Here is a 13,792-nt window from a genome sequence, read left to right as displayed (position 1 = left end):
CGGGTCCAACTGGGAGGGAATCCTGGGGCTGGCCTACGCTGACATAGCCCGGGTAGGACCGTATGTCATCTATGCGAGTCATACGTCATATGTCCAATTTTAGATCAATAATAAAGTAAGTGTCAGCTGTTGGTGGAGGTTCCTTCTTTGAAAGTTTGAATCGTGCCTCATGAGCAGTAGGACGATTTTCTACTTCACGAAAAGAAGGTATAGAACCAGCCTTGTTAAACGATGATATGCCGTGGATTCCTGATCCGGTTGATCCGGAGATTAAATCTGGTGAAGAATATAGCATGCAGCATACAAAGTATCCCACGACCCTTAATACAAAACGTCTACTCCAGCATTTAAGCTAAAACAGCAGCTTAGTTTGGTCTCATTCAGACATGAAGCTATCCTCTCTCTCCCTCTCTCTCCCTCCCTCTCTCCCCCCAGCCTGACGAGACATTGGAGCCTTTCTTTGACTCTCTGGTTCGGCAGACTCCGGTCCCCAACCTCTTCTCCCTCCAGTTGTGCGGAGCCGGCTTAACCCAAAACTACTCCCTGGGCAGCGCCACTGTCGGCGGCAGCATGGTGAGACACTGACGCAGACACACACACACACGCACACACACACACACAAATCACCTCATGTCATATTCGGAGCCGCTGCTAGACTGGAAATCGTCCCGATGCGCTTAGATCATCGGGGGAGTGGACCCATCGCTGTACGTGGGGGAGCTTTGGTACACTCCCATTCGCAGGGAGTGGTACTACGAGGTCATCATCGTACGCATCGAGGTGAATGGGCAGGACCTCAACATGGACTGCAAAGAGGTGAGCTCGGACACACGCGCCCCCCCCCCCCCGTGCAGACCAAAGGGAAAGAATGGTTCAATGGCAAATCCCTGACGCCGGGAGCCATCCTAAGAGATGTTAACTAGAGACGGTTTGGCCCGTTTGTCCAGTACAACTACGACAAGAGCATCGTGGACAGCGGCACCACCAACCTCCGACTGCCCCGAAAGGTCTTCCAGGCCGCAGTGAAAGCCATCGAAGCAGCGTCTTCGGTAAGTCCTCACCACCAGGCTTTCTTTGGAAGGTCTCGTGACCACGGGGTTCAGATTTGGAATGAATGAACCAATGTCACCCCCCCCCGACCCTGTTTTTTTTTTATCTCAGACCGAACAGTTCCCCTCCGGGTTCTGGCTCGGGGAGCAGCTGGTGTGTTGGCAGGCCGGCACCACGCCCTGGCACATCTTCCCGGTCATCTCCCTCTACCTGATGAGTGAAAACCACAACCAGTCCTTCAGGATCTCCATCCTGCCGCAGGTATGTGGCCGGCTTCAGTGTGCGCGAAGGGACCCGAACACCTTGCATCTCGGGGCGCGCCGGTTTTGTTGATCACAAGCGAGGAATCTCAGTTGGGGGACTTTGAAACCTCCCCACTAGAGGCCGCCAGACCCAACGCACTGCTCCTTTAAGCCTGATTTAAATGCCGTCTAAAGGATCAGAAGCTCCTGTGTTTGACTTGAACTTGACCGATTTAAAAGATGTTGGATTTATCCTCTCGGCATAAAAGCAGCGTACAGTGCCGCATGCATCCTCTGAAATTCTGTTTCTAACTGGGGTGTTATCCTAAATAAGTGGAGTTTTCAGCGGCCACTGTACGCCTACAGGATGTTCTATCAGAAGATCCTTCAGTCACACTCATTTGTAAAATCCTAAAAGACGAAAGCCAGGCGAGCTACGGAGGAGGATGAAATAAATATTTGTAACACATTTCAGAGATAATTACTTTTGAATATATTTTCTAAAGCTTTTCATAAAGCCCCCTGAGAAGTCATTAAAGGGTTTTTATTGAAAAGCTTTGATGTCGGCTGAACAAAGAAGATTTGACGGTGAGATTCAAATCTGTGGGAGGCCGGCGACCTCGATGCTGACCGCTGAACGTAAAGCTTGTGCTTTCATCCCTTTCCGGGAGCAAATCAGCAGGTTTGGATCGCACACTGATCTCACGTGTGTTCTGTAAGAGATTAATTACTTTATTTAGGCTTCATCGCAAAAAAATCAAAAATAAATATAACATGGATAGTAAACAATCTATAATATAATATCTAGCCATGTGACACAGAGATTTAATAATTTTGCCTCCTCAGATCAGTCTGTGTCTTTGTTTTTGTGTGTTTTGCAGCAATACCTGCGGCCGGTGGAGGACGTGGCCTCCGGCCAGGAGGACTGCTACAAGTTCGCCGTGTCCCAGTCCAGCACCGGCACCGTGATGGGGGCCGTCATCATGGAGGGCTTCTACGTGGTCTTCGACCGCGAAAAGAAACGCATCGGCTTCGCCGTCAGCACCTGCCATGGTGAGGATGGGGGGGGTGTCTGTAAGGTTTGAGAAGAGGAAGCGATGAGGATGCTAACAGAAAGAAGAAGTAGTGGGATGGAGCGGGTCGTCGCTGTTATTTTCGAGTCTCTTGAATACCCACAATCCCCTTCTCCCTTCCCTCAGTGCACGACGAGTTCCGCACGGCCTCGGTGGAAGGCCCGTTCCACGGCGTGGACCTGGAGGACTGCGGCTACAACATCCCTCAGACGGACGAGTCCACCCTCATGACCATCGCCTACATCATGGCGGGGATCTGCGCTCTCTTCATGCTGCCGCTGTGCCTGATGGTGTGCCAGTGGCGCTTCGCCCGCTGCCTCCACCCGCACGGGGACTTTGCCGACGACATATCGCTGCTGAAGTGACGCGCGCGGGAGACGGGCAGGGCAGCGATGGAACGTGGTTAAAAAATTAAAAATAAAGACATTTTTAAAAAAGGAAACGAGTACGCGGTGCACGTCATGCAGAGTGTAGCAAAACCACTGAGGTGCAGCGAGCAGAGCATCGGAGGATAACTAGAGCCGTTCCCAACCTGAGGGACGGACGAGTGACCGCCGGCGTCGTCCCGTTCGAGCCCCCCCCCCTCTCCCCCCATGCAGATCGGGGGAGATGCAAAGCAAAACGCTTTGGTCCAACGCGATGTGTAAATAAGACTTACAGAGGTGGACTGGATTAAAGAGAAAAATGTCATCATTTACCAAACAGGGAAAAAGTGAAGAAAATCACAGCCTGGTGTGATTCCCACAGACGAGTGTGTGGCTTCATGTGGGTTTGAATCGATGTGCTCTCTGTTGTTTCTGAGGGGGTGAAAACCGGGTCGATGTGTGTAGAGCATGCCTGTACGTGTCAACGGCCGTGTTGCTAAGTGAGGAGTATACAGAAAGATTTAATGAAGATTAAGATGATACCACTGAGTACGAAAAGCATCTATGAATTTACACCATTTTGCTTGACGCCAGCAAAGAATCCTGCTTCGTCAATTAAGCATTAAGAGGTTCACATGGTGAAATATCTTATTGTAACAGAATTTATCGTATTAAATCAGTTTTGCTGGGTTAAAAACTGAGACTACTGAACACAGTCGATGTCAGATGTCATTTTCTCTAACTATATTGATAGCTTAAATGTATTTATTGTAAATAAAATGTGCGCATACCAGATCTTCTATTTGCGCAGACACACACACACACACACACACACTTACACATTCTTGATCGTACTGCTGCGCCATCTGATGATTTGCACATGTAACAGCTCATCACATGTTAACTAACCAGGACTTAACAGGGCTTCTTCACCACATCTCTCAATGGGGACCACATATGTATGCTCGGACAAGGAAACCAGCCCAAATATGTTATACACGTAACAACACTATGTATGTCTGTAATGAACGGTTTGTTTTGTCTCACAGCAAGCTGTAAATGGATCAACTCAGAACCGCATATTTATCTGTCTGGTGCTGGCAGCACTGTGGAATCAATAAAGTGCTTATTGTAACTGTGACATGGCGTGGTTGTTGTTTCTTCACACAAAACGTGAATGGTGAAAAATCTATTCAGAGACTGACGACATGTAGGGTCAAAAGGAAATCCAAGAAAACGTCACAATAAGACACATTAAAATAACTTCTTGGTAGAATTTAGGACATTGTGGAACTGTTTTAAATATGTTGTTACAACTAAGATCCCATGACAAAAATAATGTAATAGCTGGTCATAATCAAGTAAAGATGAAATATTATTGTTATATGCTCTGCATTTCAATACAGTATGTTTCTTATATAGCCGATTTTTCAACTTTAAAACCAATTTTCAATTACTTTGCCCTTTATTCTTCATTTCCACTCGAGGCTTATTGACTGTTGATTTGAGGAATTATTCAGAATAAAATAAGATAAATGGAAGTTGGTCGGGTGTGACATCGCCTTGAAAACGAACTCTTTTCACGTGTACTTGTTTGTGATCATTAAGTAAACACATACAGACACCACGGAAGGATCAGCAAAAGTAGAAGCAGTAGCCACGCCCACTTGGAGGGACATTCATTTCTCATCGATCTCATCGCGTGTGACGCCTGTGTTCCGGTAGCCAATCACGTGGCCCCGCACCGCGCTTCCGCAACAACCGTGTGACGTAATACGTTCGGGTTTTTGACCGACTCGTTACGGAAGTGAGATGACGAGCTTACGGTTATTCGGACCTTTCACGCGAAACAGATGCAACACGAGTTCGGCGGAAAGGTACGAGATAAGTTTATTTGTTTTAAATTTTACTAAACGGGCTCTAAAGCGCATTCACTTTTTTCCCTTAAAGTATCGATACGTATAGCTTCTGGACACCAACGTTAGCTAGCGTTAACTGTCAACAATTGTTGTTGACAGGTGGCCTCGGGTTCTAAAACTCGAGTCCCGCCGCGAGTTCCGACTTCATTGTGTTGTTGTTGTTGTTGTTTGTGTGTCACCGGCGCGCGGGTCAATAAAACGACCAGCCTCGGCTAGCTAACGGTTAGCCTACGTGCTGGATTTCAATACAAAGAAACAAAACAATCAGCAAAAAAAAAGAAGAAGCGAGCGGCTAGCTAGCAGCTCTGAATACAGCAGAGGCAGCAAAGTGCAGCGCGGGTCAGGTGGCTTCGCTCGTACAAAAAAAAAAAACGTGTTTCCTGTTGCCACCATTTGCCCCCCAAATAAAAGGACGCCACACGCGGGGTGTGAAGGGACATCTGTGAGTTGTGACATCTTGGCCTTTGCGTCGTGTTGTTATTTCCCCTTTTTTTCGTGTTCACGGCGTCAGGTTCACGGCGCTGCGGACATTTGGATTTCATGTGAGAAATTTGACAGACGGAGTTGTGGTCGCTCCCTTTCAGGTGAATTATGGACTCTGTTTTACAGATTTAAAATTGAGTAGTATATTCTACTAGTTAGCTGATGAATAATTGACAATGATCTAGTATTTTGCTCTTCTATAGACTAACATTTGTGCACTGCTTAGGAGTGACACACACACACACCCCTAACAGGTTTATCCCGCCTCACATCTAGTTCCAACTAGACTGTTCTTGCTATTGGCTGCTCCAGAAATAACAGTTAAGGTGTTATTAGGCATGCATGAACATATATTCTCTATGTGTGTGAAAACACAAGAAAACCAGGAAGTTCTAAATCAAAAGACGCCTCGCTTGTACTCAAGGGCTTAAAAAGTTAAAAAAACACCAATAGAATGGCTTCTGTGAGAGTCTTGTTCTCATTTCCCCTGTCAACTAACCCCCCCCCCCCCAACCCCCCTGTCCTCCAGGTTGCTGTTCAGATGAAGAGGGCTCGCCCGGCCGCCCCCGTGTCTCACCCTCTGTTGCCATGGCAACGCCCTATTTACCCACATTCCTGCTCCTCCTCTTCCTGTCCTCCTTTGCCCTCCTGCTTCTGACCCTCCTCCATCCTCCGGTGGCCGCCTCCTCGTCCCCTCCGTCGCCGTGGCGGCCGCTCTCCTGCGGCCAGGGTCAGTCTTGGGCCGTCAGGCTCCACTCGAGCCGACGTCGGGAGGGAGAAGATGGCGAACGGAGCGCCGTGCATCTGGATGCGATGGCCGACAGGGTACGGTGCTTCATGAGCCGTCTCGGACGATACATTTTGATCTTTTTTGGAGGGGTTCAGGGCTTCATTTGTCTGACCTGACATCTTCCCTGAAAACAGAAATCAACAGGGATACCGTTTTCACAAACTTGGTACTAAATGTCCATGATTCGTGAGGACGATGAATTTGTTATTGCCCTGTCCCTCACTACATCCCCTTAGCTTCACATATATATCCATAGAATGCCACTGTCATCTGGCCTTCGTTTTTGTTTATTTAAATCAACTGTATATTTTTATTTTTTGTATCCTATTTTCCGCAACCACGTCACTTTTCCACGGGAGACATCTAGGTCTCCTCTTTTCTGTTGTAACAGTGGCTTGGTCGGGGCAGGGTACACCAGCGTCCGGCTTTCCAGAAGTATATCATTCCGCGTTCTCCCCCTTCCCAGGTAGCGCAGCAGGCTGGGCTGAAGAACCACGGCCAGATCGGCGAGCTCGAAGGTCACTACCTGCTGTGCTCCGTCACGCCGCAATCCCCGGCTGGCATTTGGAGCAAGAGTGTCCGGCCCGGGGACGTCCTGGCAGCGCACCCTCACGTCCTGTGGCACTCCCAGGAGAGGGTGCTGAGCCGCTCTAAGAGGTCGATGGCCTTCAACGATCCCAATTACCCCAAACAGTGGCACCTGGTGAGAGTCTGGACGACTGTGTGTCTCGACTGTGTAATTGAATGACTGTCTAGAATTGTTAAATTAAGGAGGGAGGAGGCTGCAGCTTTGTCGCCTCTCTCTTACCTCAGCCGCTCCTCACGCTTTCTTGTCCTCGCAGCACAATCACGCCAAGAAGGGAATGGACATCAACGTAACAGGAGTGTGGGAGCGCAACATCACCGGCCGAGGGGTCACGGTGGTGGTGGTGGACGACGGGGTGGAGCACACCCTCCAGGACATCCAGTCCAACTATGTAAGTCAACACTAGCAATTGTTCTGTGCTCCATGAAGCAATTCCTTCACCTTTTCTTTTTTACCTTTTTTTTTTCAACCCACTCAGAGTCCGGAGGGCAGTTATGACCTGAACTCCAACGACCCGGACCCCATGCCTCACCCGGACCCCCACAGCGACAACCACCACGGGACGCGGTGCGCCGGGGAGATCGCGGCCGTTCCCAACAACAGCTTCTGTGCCGTGGGGGTGGCCTACGGCAGCAAGGTGGCAGGTACCAGGAACCCAGGAGAATCCCAGGCCCAAGAACCACTGAGACTCTGGATCCATGCGTGTCACACATCTCTCTCCCTCTCTCTTGTTGTTGTTTCTTGTTCAGGCATCAGAGTGCTGGACGGCCCGCTGACAGACAGCCTGGAGGCCATAGCCTTCAACAAGCACTACCAGGTCAACGACATCTACAGCTGCAGGTAACACGCCGATGCTCCCTGGTCCTCCTGCTTTAGGGGAGGGTCTCTTATGAAGAGCCTAATATCGAGCGCACGTCTCCACCAACCACAAAAACAATTGTTGACTTTGCCACATGTTTTTTAGTCTTGTTTAGTCTTGCCTAGATCCAGATTCTGACTCATGTCTCCTGTAGTTGGGGTCCAGATGATGACGGACACACAGTGGATGGACCCCATCCTCTCGGCAAGGTGAGAGGAAGCTTGCGCTGCGCCTTTTGTCCTGCAGGGGGCAGTGCACTGCACCGGATGCGTTACAGCGGAGAAGACGGGAAGGAGAGAAACAGAAGGCACAAAAAGTATAATCATCCCTCTTTTTCATCACGGGCTGATTGTTAGTTCCCCCCCCCCCCCCCCCCCGACCCTTCACAGGCGGCGCTGCAGCACGGGGTGATTGCAGGCAGGCAAGGCTTCGGCAGCATCTTTGTGGTAGCCAGCGGCAACGGAGGTCAATTCAATGACAACTGCAACTACGACGGCTACGCCAACTCCATCTACACCATCACCATCGGTAGGACGCTGGGGTCCGTGAGTGGTCCCTCTGGCTTGAGGGTGTGGACGTGTGGGGTGATAAATGATTGGTGTGTGGGTGTGTGTGTGTGTGTGTGCGTTTTGCAGGAGCTGTTGATGAGAAAGGCAAGATGCCGTTCTACGCTGAAGAGTGTGCGTCCATGCTGGCCGTCACTTTCAGCAGCGGGGGAAGCAATATGAGGAGCATTGTGAGTCTTCTCGGCGAACACACACACGACCACGACCACCCCCCATGACCCAGAGAATGGATGGGAACAAAATAAAAGCAGAAAGTCAATGATAAGTGACTCTTAAGCTGGAAAAAGTCTTTCCATCTTTTATTTATTAATGAATATATAAATATATGTGTGTGTGAGTTAAAGTTATCACAAAAAATGCTCCACTGTTCCGAAGAACCCATTTGGAGTTGACCAGGTGACCTCCCTATTGAAGGAATACCTGTCGACACATTATTATTATATACATTGTAGATTCAACGTGTCACCTGACGAGATTCAGTGTTTCCAACACGTGACCCGTTGGTGTCATACACACGATGTCTGGCATGTAGAACGTGCACAGCAGCACCCTGCATGGTCATTCTGCACGTCTCCAACGGCCCGCATCTATCGGCCCATCTATCTATCATCCTCGTGTAAACACGGATGGAGGGGGGGGTGGGGGGATTCCTGCGCCAATGTTGCTGTGGTTCTATCCTGTTCTGTCCCTAATGTGCGTTTCAGCGGGTGGTCACGTGACATGACTGCACTCGCAAATGAGTGTTTTGTTTTTTGTTTTATTTTTGTCCCAAGACCTGATCTCTCACACGCCGATAATATATTTATTTTGCCTTCTCGTCAAAGTTGATCTCCAGAAACCCTTGTAATTCATGCAATGTTTTCTTTTTCTCTTGACATCCTGCCGTGCCTCTTAAAGGTGGCCCTCCCCAGGCCTTCAGTTAACTGTAAACACACACACACACACACACACTGGCACATGATGACGCGTTCTCCGCTAGTTGGCATCTCCTTTGGTATACTCTGAGAAAGATTTGCATCCTCTCGTATGTCCAATGTTTACCCACGCTGGCCTCGTGCCAAAGCCGTTCTACCGCCGCTCCGCTCGTCTCCGTGGTCACCCCTCCCTCCCTCCCTCCCTCCCTCCCTCCCGCCAGTCAGTCAGTCCGTCCGTCTGTCTGCCCCTCTGCTCAGGTGACGTCGGACTGGTCCATGCAGAGGGGCACCGGCTGCACCGAGGGCCACACCGGCACGTCGGCCGCGGCCCCGCTGGCAGCGGGAATGGTGGCCCTGATGCTGCAGGTCCGTCCCTGTCTCACCTGGAGGGACGTGCAGCACATCATCACCTTCACCGCCACCAAGGTAAACCCGGTGACAGGTCGGCTTTCTCTGCACGAGAAAACGTCCCTCACAGGTACTCTGGAGGGTCGCCGCTGGATCTTGTAAACATACATGGGCTTCCACTTTGCTCTTTGAAGTCAGCTGATATATAAAGATTTAAGCAGATTTGCTTAAACCTGAAGTTAAAGTGTTTCCCCACCAAATGGCCCATCATGTAAATGATAACAATGATAGTAATCTAGCCTCCGTTTGTGTTTTCGGGCTCATTTCCCAAGCCCTGGGAGAGGGGACATCAGGGAGCTAGTGATGCTGATGAAAGGATGGCACGTCAGCCTGTTAAATCCCCAGGTAACAGCGCTTCTATGTTCCCCAGTGTGACAGCAGCGCAGACTGGAGGGTGAACGGAGCCGGTTTCCACCACAGCCACCAGCACGGCTTCGGCGTGCTCAACGCGTGGAGGCTCGTCAACGCCGCCAAGGTGCGAGCCTGTCGGCCGTTGTGTTCAGTGACTCGTCGAAGCCGCGGGAGCCGTGACTGAACGCTTCGCCCTCGCTCCTCCTCTCGCAGGTTTGGGAGTCGGTGCCGTCTCTCGCGGCCTACCAGAGCTCCGCGATGAAGGAGGAAGCGCCCATTCCCACTTCATCTTCACCCGAGCTGGTCCGGATCTGGGAAGGTAACTCGGCTCTGTGTGGAACAGCTGCTGGTTGAGTTTACACAGTGCACCGGATCCCTCCCTCCCTCCCTGCCTCCCTCCCTCCCTCCCTGTCTGCTCCTCAGTCAGTCTGCCTCTCCATATTAGGTCATGTTCTCTTGTTTGTGAGTCCCTGCGTGCGCGGTGAAACACTGGGTGAGATCTTTCCCAGATTCCTCCTTTTTTCTTCCCACCCAGTGTCAGTATTTTACTCCTCTCGGTGTTGTTTTGTGTTACACCCCCCCCACCCTTGAATCTGTCCTGATTGTCTGTCCTTGTGTATCATATGATCCCTCGCTTTGTCCCTCACACACGCTCAGGGTGACCTCATTGTAGCTGTTTTCCCCTCTGTTACCTCGATCTGTATCGTCCCTCTTTTATGGCCTCATTGTGGTCGGGGAACGCAGCCAGAGGGGGAGGGGGGGTGGGGGGGGTCAGTCTTTTGCATCTACAGACAGTACTTTTATTTCCAAAAGTTTCTGGAGAAACCACCATGAAGCTCATGTGTCCCTTTTTCATTTCCTCTTTAATAGAATGTGTCATGTGCACGTCTGCCGTCACGCCGCTCAGCAGAGCCTGGTGGTGTCGTTTCTATGTGCGTTGGCCGAGGCCCAAACCGCTGGCTTCCCTCCTGTGTGTGTGTGTGTGTGTGTGTGTGTACACAGTCAAGTGACCCACTTTTAAGAATTTATGTTGCATCCGTGACTTTCAATCAGAAGCTTTAAAACATGCGTCGTAGGTCTCAGACATGCAGTTTTTTTCTTTTTTCTTCACTTTCCATTTCCTCCCTCGGCTCTGTTTTCCTTCCGTTCCTTTTGCCCCTCCACGCCTCTCACATCGGTCCCCCTCACACCTTCCTTTCCCACCTCTGGTTACGAGGATGTGCAGGGCCGTACATGGTCAGGGCATCGAGGTGCTCTTAAAGAGAGCGATTGGAAGAAGGTATTTCTCCCACAATGCAACTCTCAGGCTCGCCCGGGTGTCGTTTAGCTTAAATCCTTTAAAATGAAAAGTATTGTATTTTTAAGCTAACATTTCTTTAGGTGTAACATAGTCATGTATAAATGACCAAAGTTTTACTATTACCATATTTTAACTAGAGAAAATATAAGTTGCAAAAATAACCATATGTGTTTAATCTCACATTTGTAATAATTTGAATCTGAATTGTTAAACGCTCATAAAAGATTTATACAAAAAGGGATTGGGTAATAAATAATTATCTTCCATATTATGTCCACTGTTCTTTTCCTCATGCTTTTAATGGCATAATCGTTGTTGGACAGGTATTACGACGCTTAAAAAAGTCTAAAGAATTTCTCCATAGTGGGACCAATAAAGGAATATCTTTATATATCTTAAAACGTAACTCCTGGATTCCGCATCAACCTCGTGGAAGTATTCAAGCCCGATTGCATAACCATGCTTCTCGCATGTTCTGCAGCGCAGTGTCGTTACCGTGACAACCCTTAGCGCGGCGCTGAGCAGCTCCCTCCTCTGCCCTCAGTCACCGCCGCCGACCTCGGGCCGTCCGGACTGGAGACCCTGGAGCACGTGGCCGTCACCGTGACCATAACCCACCCTTGCCGCGGCAGCGTGGAGATCACGTTGGTCTGCCCCAGCGGCATGACGTCGGTCCTCGGGGCACGCCGCGCCATCGACAGGTTACGACGCGTCGAAAGCTGGGGGTTGGTGCCAGATCCCAAAGTGTTTTTTTTTTTTGGACTAACCGAGGATGGTCTCTGTTTGTTTTGGGCTCTCAGGGACCCTTCAGGCTACCAGGACTGGACCTTCTCCACCGTGCGCTGCTGGGGCGAGAGAGCGACCGGCCAGTACACCCTCAAGATGTCCGACCACAGTAAGCTCAGATTTATGCACGTCTTCCCCCCCGCGCATTGTATCTCTGTGAACCGCGCATTGTATCCCCCGCATCATCCCCCCCCCCCCCCCTCCCGCAGAAGAGACGACGCTGATGCAGTGCGCCGGGTTGGGCCAGTTGAAGCGGTGGCAGCTGACCCTGTACGGCTCCTCCATGACCAACGACGAGGTCCAGGACAGACGGAGGTAAGAGCTTCTGGGGGGGGGGGGCTGAGTGCAGTGATAATACTTGACTGATAAGAAAGAATACATACGGTGTGTGTGTGTGTGTGTGACCGATTGAATGGACAGGCTGGTGGAGGAGGCTATGAGTGGCGAGTATCTGGACAGCAGCTTCTCTCTGCCCTGCCCTCCGGGCCTGGACATCCCTCCGGAGATCATCCGCCCGTTCTCCTCCAACAACCTTAAGGTAGACGGCTCCCTGCCTACCTTGTGCCTCTGTCTCCTCGGCCTCTCTTTAAACGCTCCGTCTTCTCTTCTGTACTGGAAAATATAGACCGTTGAGAAAATCACTTTTAAGCGGACCGTTCCGATGTCCTGGTTATTCAGATCAAATTGTTGCTAGATGCACAATTGAGGAACGTTGAATCATCAGCCAAAGATGGCGCGACAAAAACCCACACATTTCTTGACCGTTGGGACCTCAGATATTCATAACCATGACATTTAATTATTCATTATTATTAATAATCCACTCAGGAAGTGAATCTGAAAAGTGATGCTCATGTTAGAATACCAGCACTATACCATACCATACTGCGATGAACTTCTCACCTCTTCTATTGTTGCTCCTCTCCTCTCCGCTCCAGTTCCTGCTGTTGCTGGGCTGCTTTGCTCTTTTCTGGTCGCTGTACTACACGCTGGAGGTCACCCTGGCCCACGTGGACCTGAGGGGCCTGCTGTGCCTGCGCAGCAGACGGGGCGGTCAGCGGGCGAGGGGAGGGCGCCGAGGGAGAGGAGTGGAGGACGCGTTGCAGGAGTCGGGGGACGGGGACGAGGACGGGGACGAGGACGAGCATGACTCGGGGGTGGAGCTGCATGCGGTGGTGGACTCCGAAGCCAAAGCGCCGCTTTTGAGCGGCGAGCGGCGGACATTGTAGCGCTGAGCCCGGGTGGTGGGTCCAAAGAATGTCACTGTCTCAGGCTCTCCCCCTGTCTCCCTCTCCTCCCTCCTCCCTCCACCCTCCTCCTCCGCAATAGACTTGACTGAAGTTAGCTCTTTGTCCTTGACTGCTTTGCCCAAACACATGGCCTTGTCATTCAGATCTGCATTTGAGCTGGTACTGTTTGTGTGTGTGAGTCTGTGTGTGTTTTTACAAGTGTAAAAAAAAAAAAGAAGAAGAAACGCAGAGACAATCCTCCAAAGTGGGGTTGAAGTTCCAATCGGGGTTTGGTGTTGGTCAGATTAAGGTTCGGGATGAACTGGAAGTCTGTGACTCATAGATTGGGTGTAGTTTAAGAACACCTGTGGGACATTAAACCAAGAGAAAAACAAAATTATTTGCACTGCAAGAATGTGTGAGTGTGTGTGAGTGTGTGTTGTAATATGAGGTCTTCCATGAAAAAGTGTCCTCAGATATAAGGTTCTAAGAATACTGTTGATTTTTTTTTTAGGCTTTATATTTTTTTTGAGGTATTATTGGATTTTTACATCTGGGTCATTATCTGCTGGTTATCAACCAACTACTGATACTAACTTGAAGTGGGAATTTCAAGTGTGGGATTTGTATGTATTTTTTTATGAAGTGTAATACACACTGTGTGCCTCTGTACAGAGATATAGATATATCTATATAGATATATCAAGCTTGTCAAATTATTTCTACAGTGTTTTGTAAAAGTGTAATAAAGAGTTCTAATTTTTTAATGGGAAGCATTGTTTGGGTTGAAGTTGTATTGCTGTGCAAGTCACACGTGATCTAAATGAAAATAAATACAACTTGATGGATGATCAAACTCATTGATATTCAC

At 49.8% G+C, this 13,792-nt stretch overlaps 2 protein-coding genes across 3 annotated transcripts in view; both read left to right on the top strand.

Moving 5' to 3' along the window:
* The window catches only part of bace1 (beta-secretase 1), a 5,340-nt gene extending 1,469 nt beyond the window's left edge, over positions 1-3,871 (top strand). The window contains exons 2-8 of the mRNA XM_062561629.1: positions 2-52; positions 436-573; positions 682-816; positions 948-1,049; positions 1,162-1,311; positions 2,174-2,345; positions 2,492-3,871. Coding sequence (XP_062417613.1) covers positions 2-52; positions 436-573; positions 682-816; positions 948-1,049; positions 1,162-1,311; positions 2,174-2,345; positions 2,492-2,730 — 987 coding nt within the window. The 3' untranslated portion in view covers positions 2,731-3,871. The remainder of the gene's footprint in view (position 1; positions 53-435; positions 574-681; positions 817-947; positions 1,050-1,161; positions 1,312-2,173; positions 2,346-2,491) is intronic.
* Positions 3,872-4,487: 616 nt separating this feature from the next.
* On the top strand, positions 4,488-13,777 carry pcsk7 (proprotein convertase subtilisin/kexin type 7). 2 transcript variants are annotated; one of them, XM_037469989.2, is made up of 18 exons: positions 4,488-4,607; positions 5,161-5,233; positions 5,662-5,957; positions 6,389-6,625; positions 6,765-6,899; positions 6,987-7,152; positions 7,258-7,348; positions 7,522-7,576; positions 7,757-7,895; positions 8,003-8,103; positions 9,106-9,273; positions 9,626-9,730; positions 9,820-9,925; positions 11,451-11,607; positions 11,707-11,801; positions 11,902-12,007; positions 12,113-12,230; positions 12,631-13,777. In XM_037469989.2, the coding sequence occupies exons 1-18, from the start codon at positions 4,584-4,586 to the stop codon at positions 12,919-12,921; spliced, it is 2,463 nt and encodes an 820-aa protein (XP_037325886.2). In that variant the 5' UTR covers positions 4,488-4,583; the 3' UTR covers positions 12,922-13,777. The 2 variants fall into 2 exon arrangements, with proteins under 2 accessions (XP_037325886.2, XP_037325895.2); XM_037469998.2 differs by lacking the exon at positions 5,161-5,233.
* The last annotated feature ends 15 nt before the right edge of the window (positions 13,778-13,792 follow it).

The sequence above is a fragment of the Pungitius pungitius genome, chromosome 3, assembly GCF_949316345.1.
Source record: "Pungitius pungitius chromosome 3, fPunPun2.1, whole genome shotgun sequence".
Lineage (NCBI taxonomy): Eukaryota > Metazoa > Chordata > Actinopteri > Perciformes > Gasterosteidae > Pungitius > Pungitius pungitius.
The sequence above is the reverse complement of the archived record's forward strand: the minus strand, read 5'-3'. Positions and strand labels throughout refer to the sequence as shown.

Coding starts and splice junctions, on each gene's coding strand:
- pcsk7 (XM_037469989.2), top strand. CDS start 4,584: ATGCAACACGAGTTCGGCGGAAAG. Junction 5,958..6,388: donor TGGATGCGATGGCCGACAGG/GTACGGTGCTTC, acceptor CCCCCTTCCCAG/GTAGCGCAGCAGGCTGGGCT. Junction 11,802..11,901: donor CCTCAAGATGTCCGACCACA/GTAAGCTCAGAT, acceptor CCCCTCCCGCAG/AAGAGACGACGCTGATGCAG.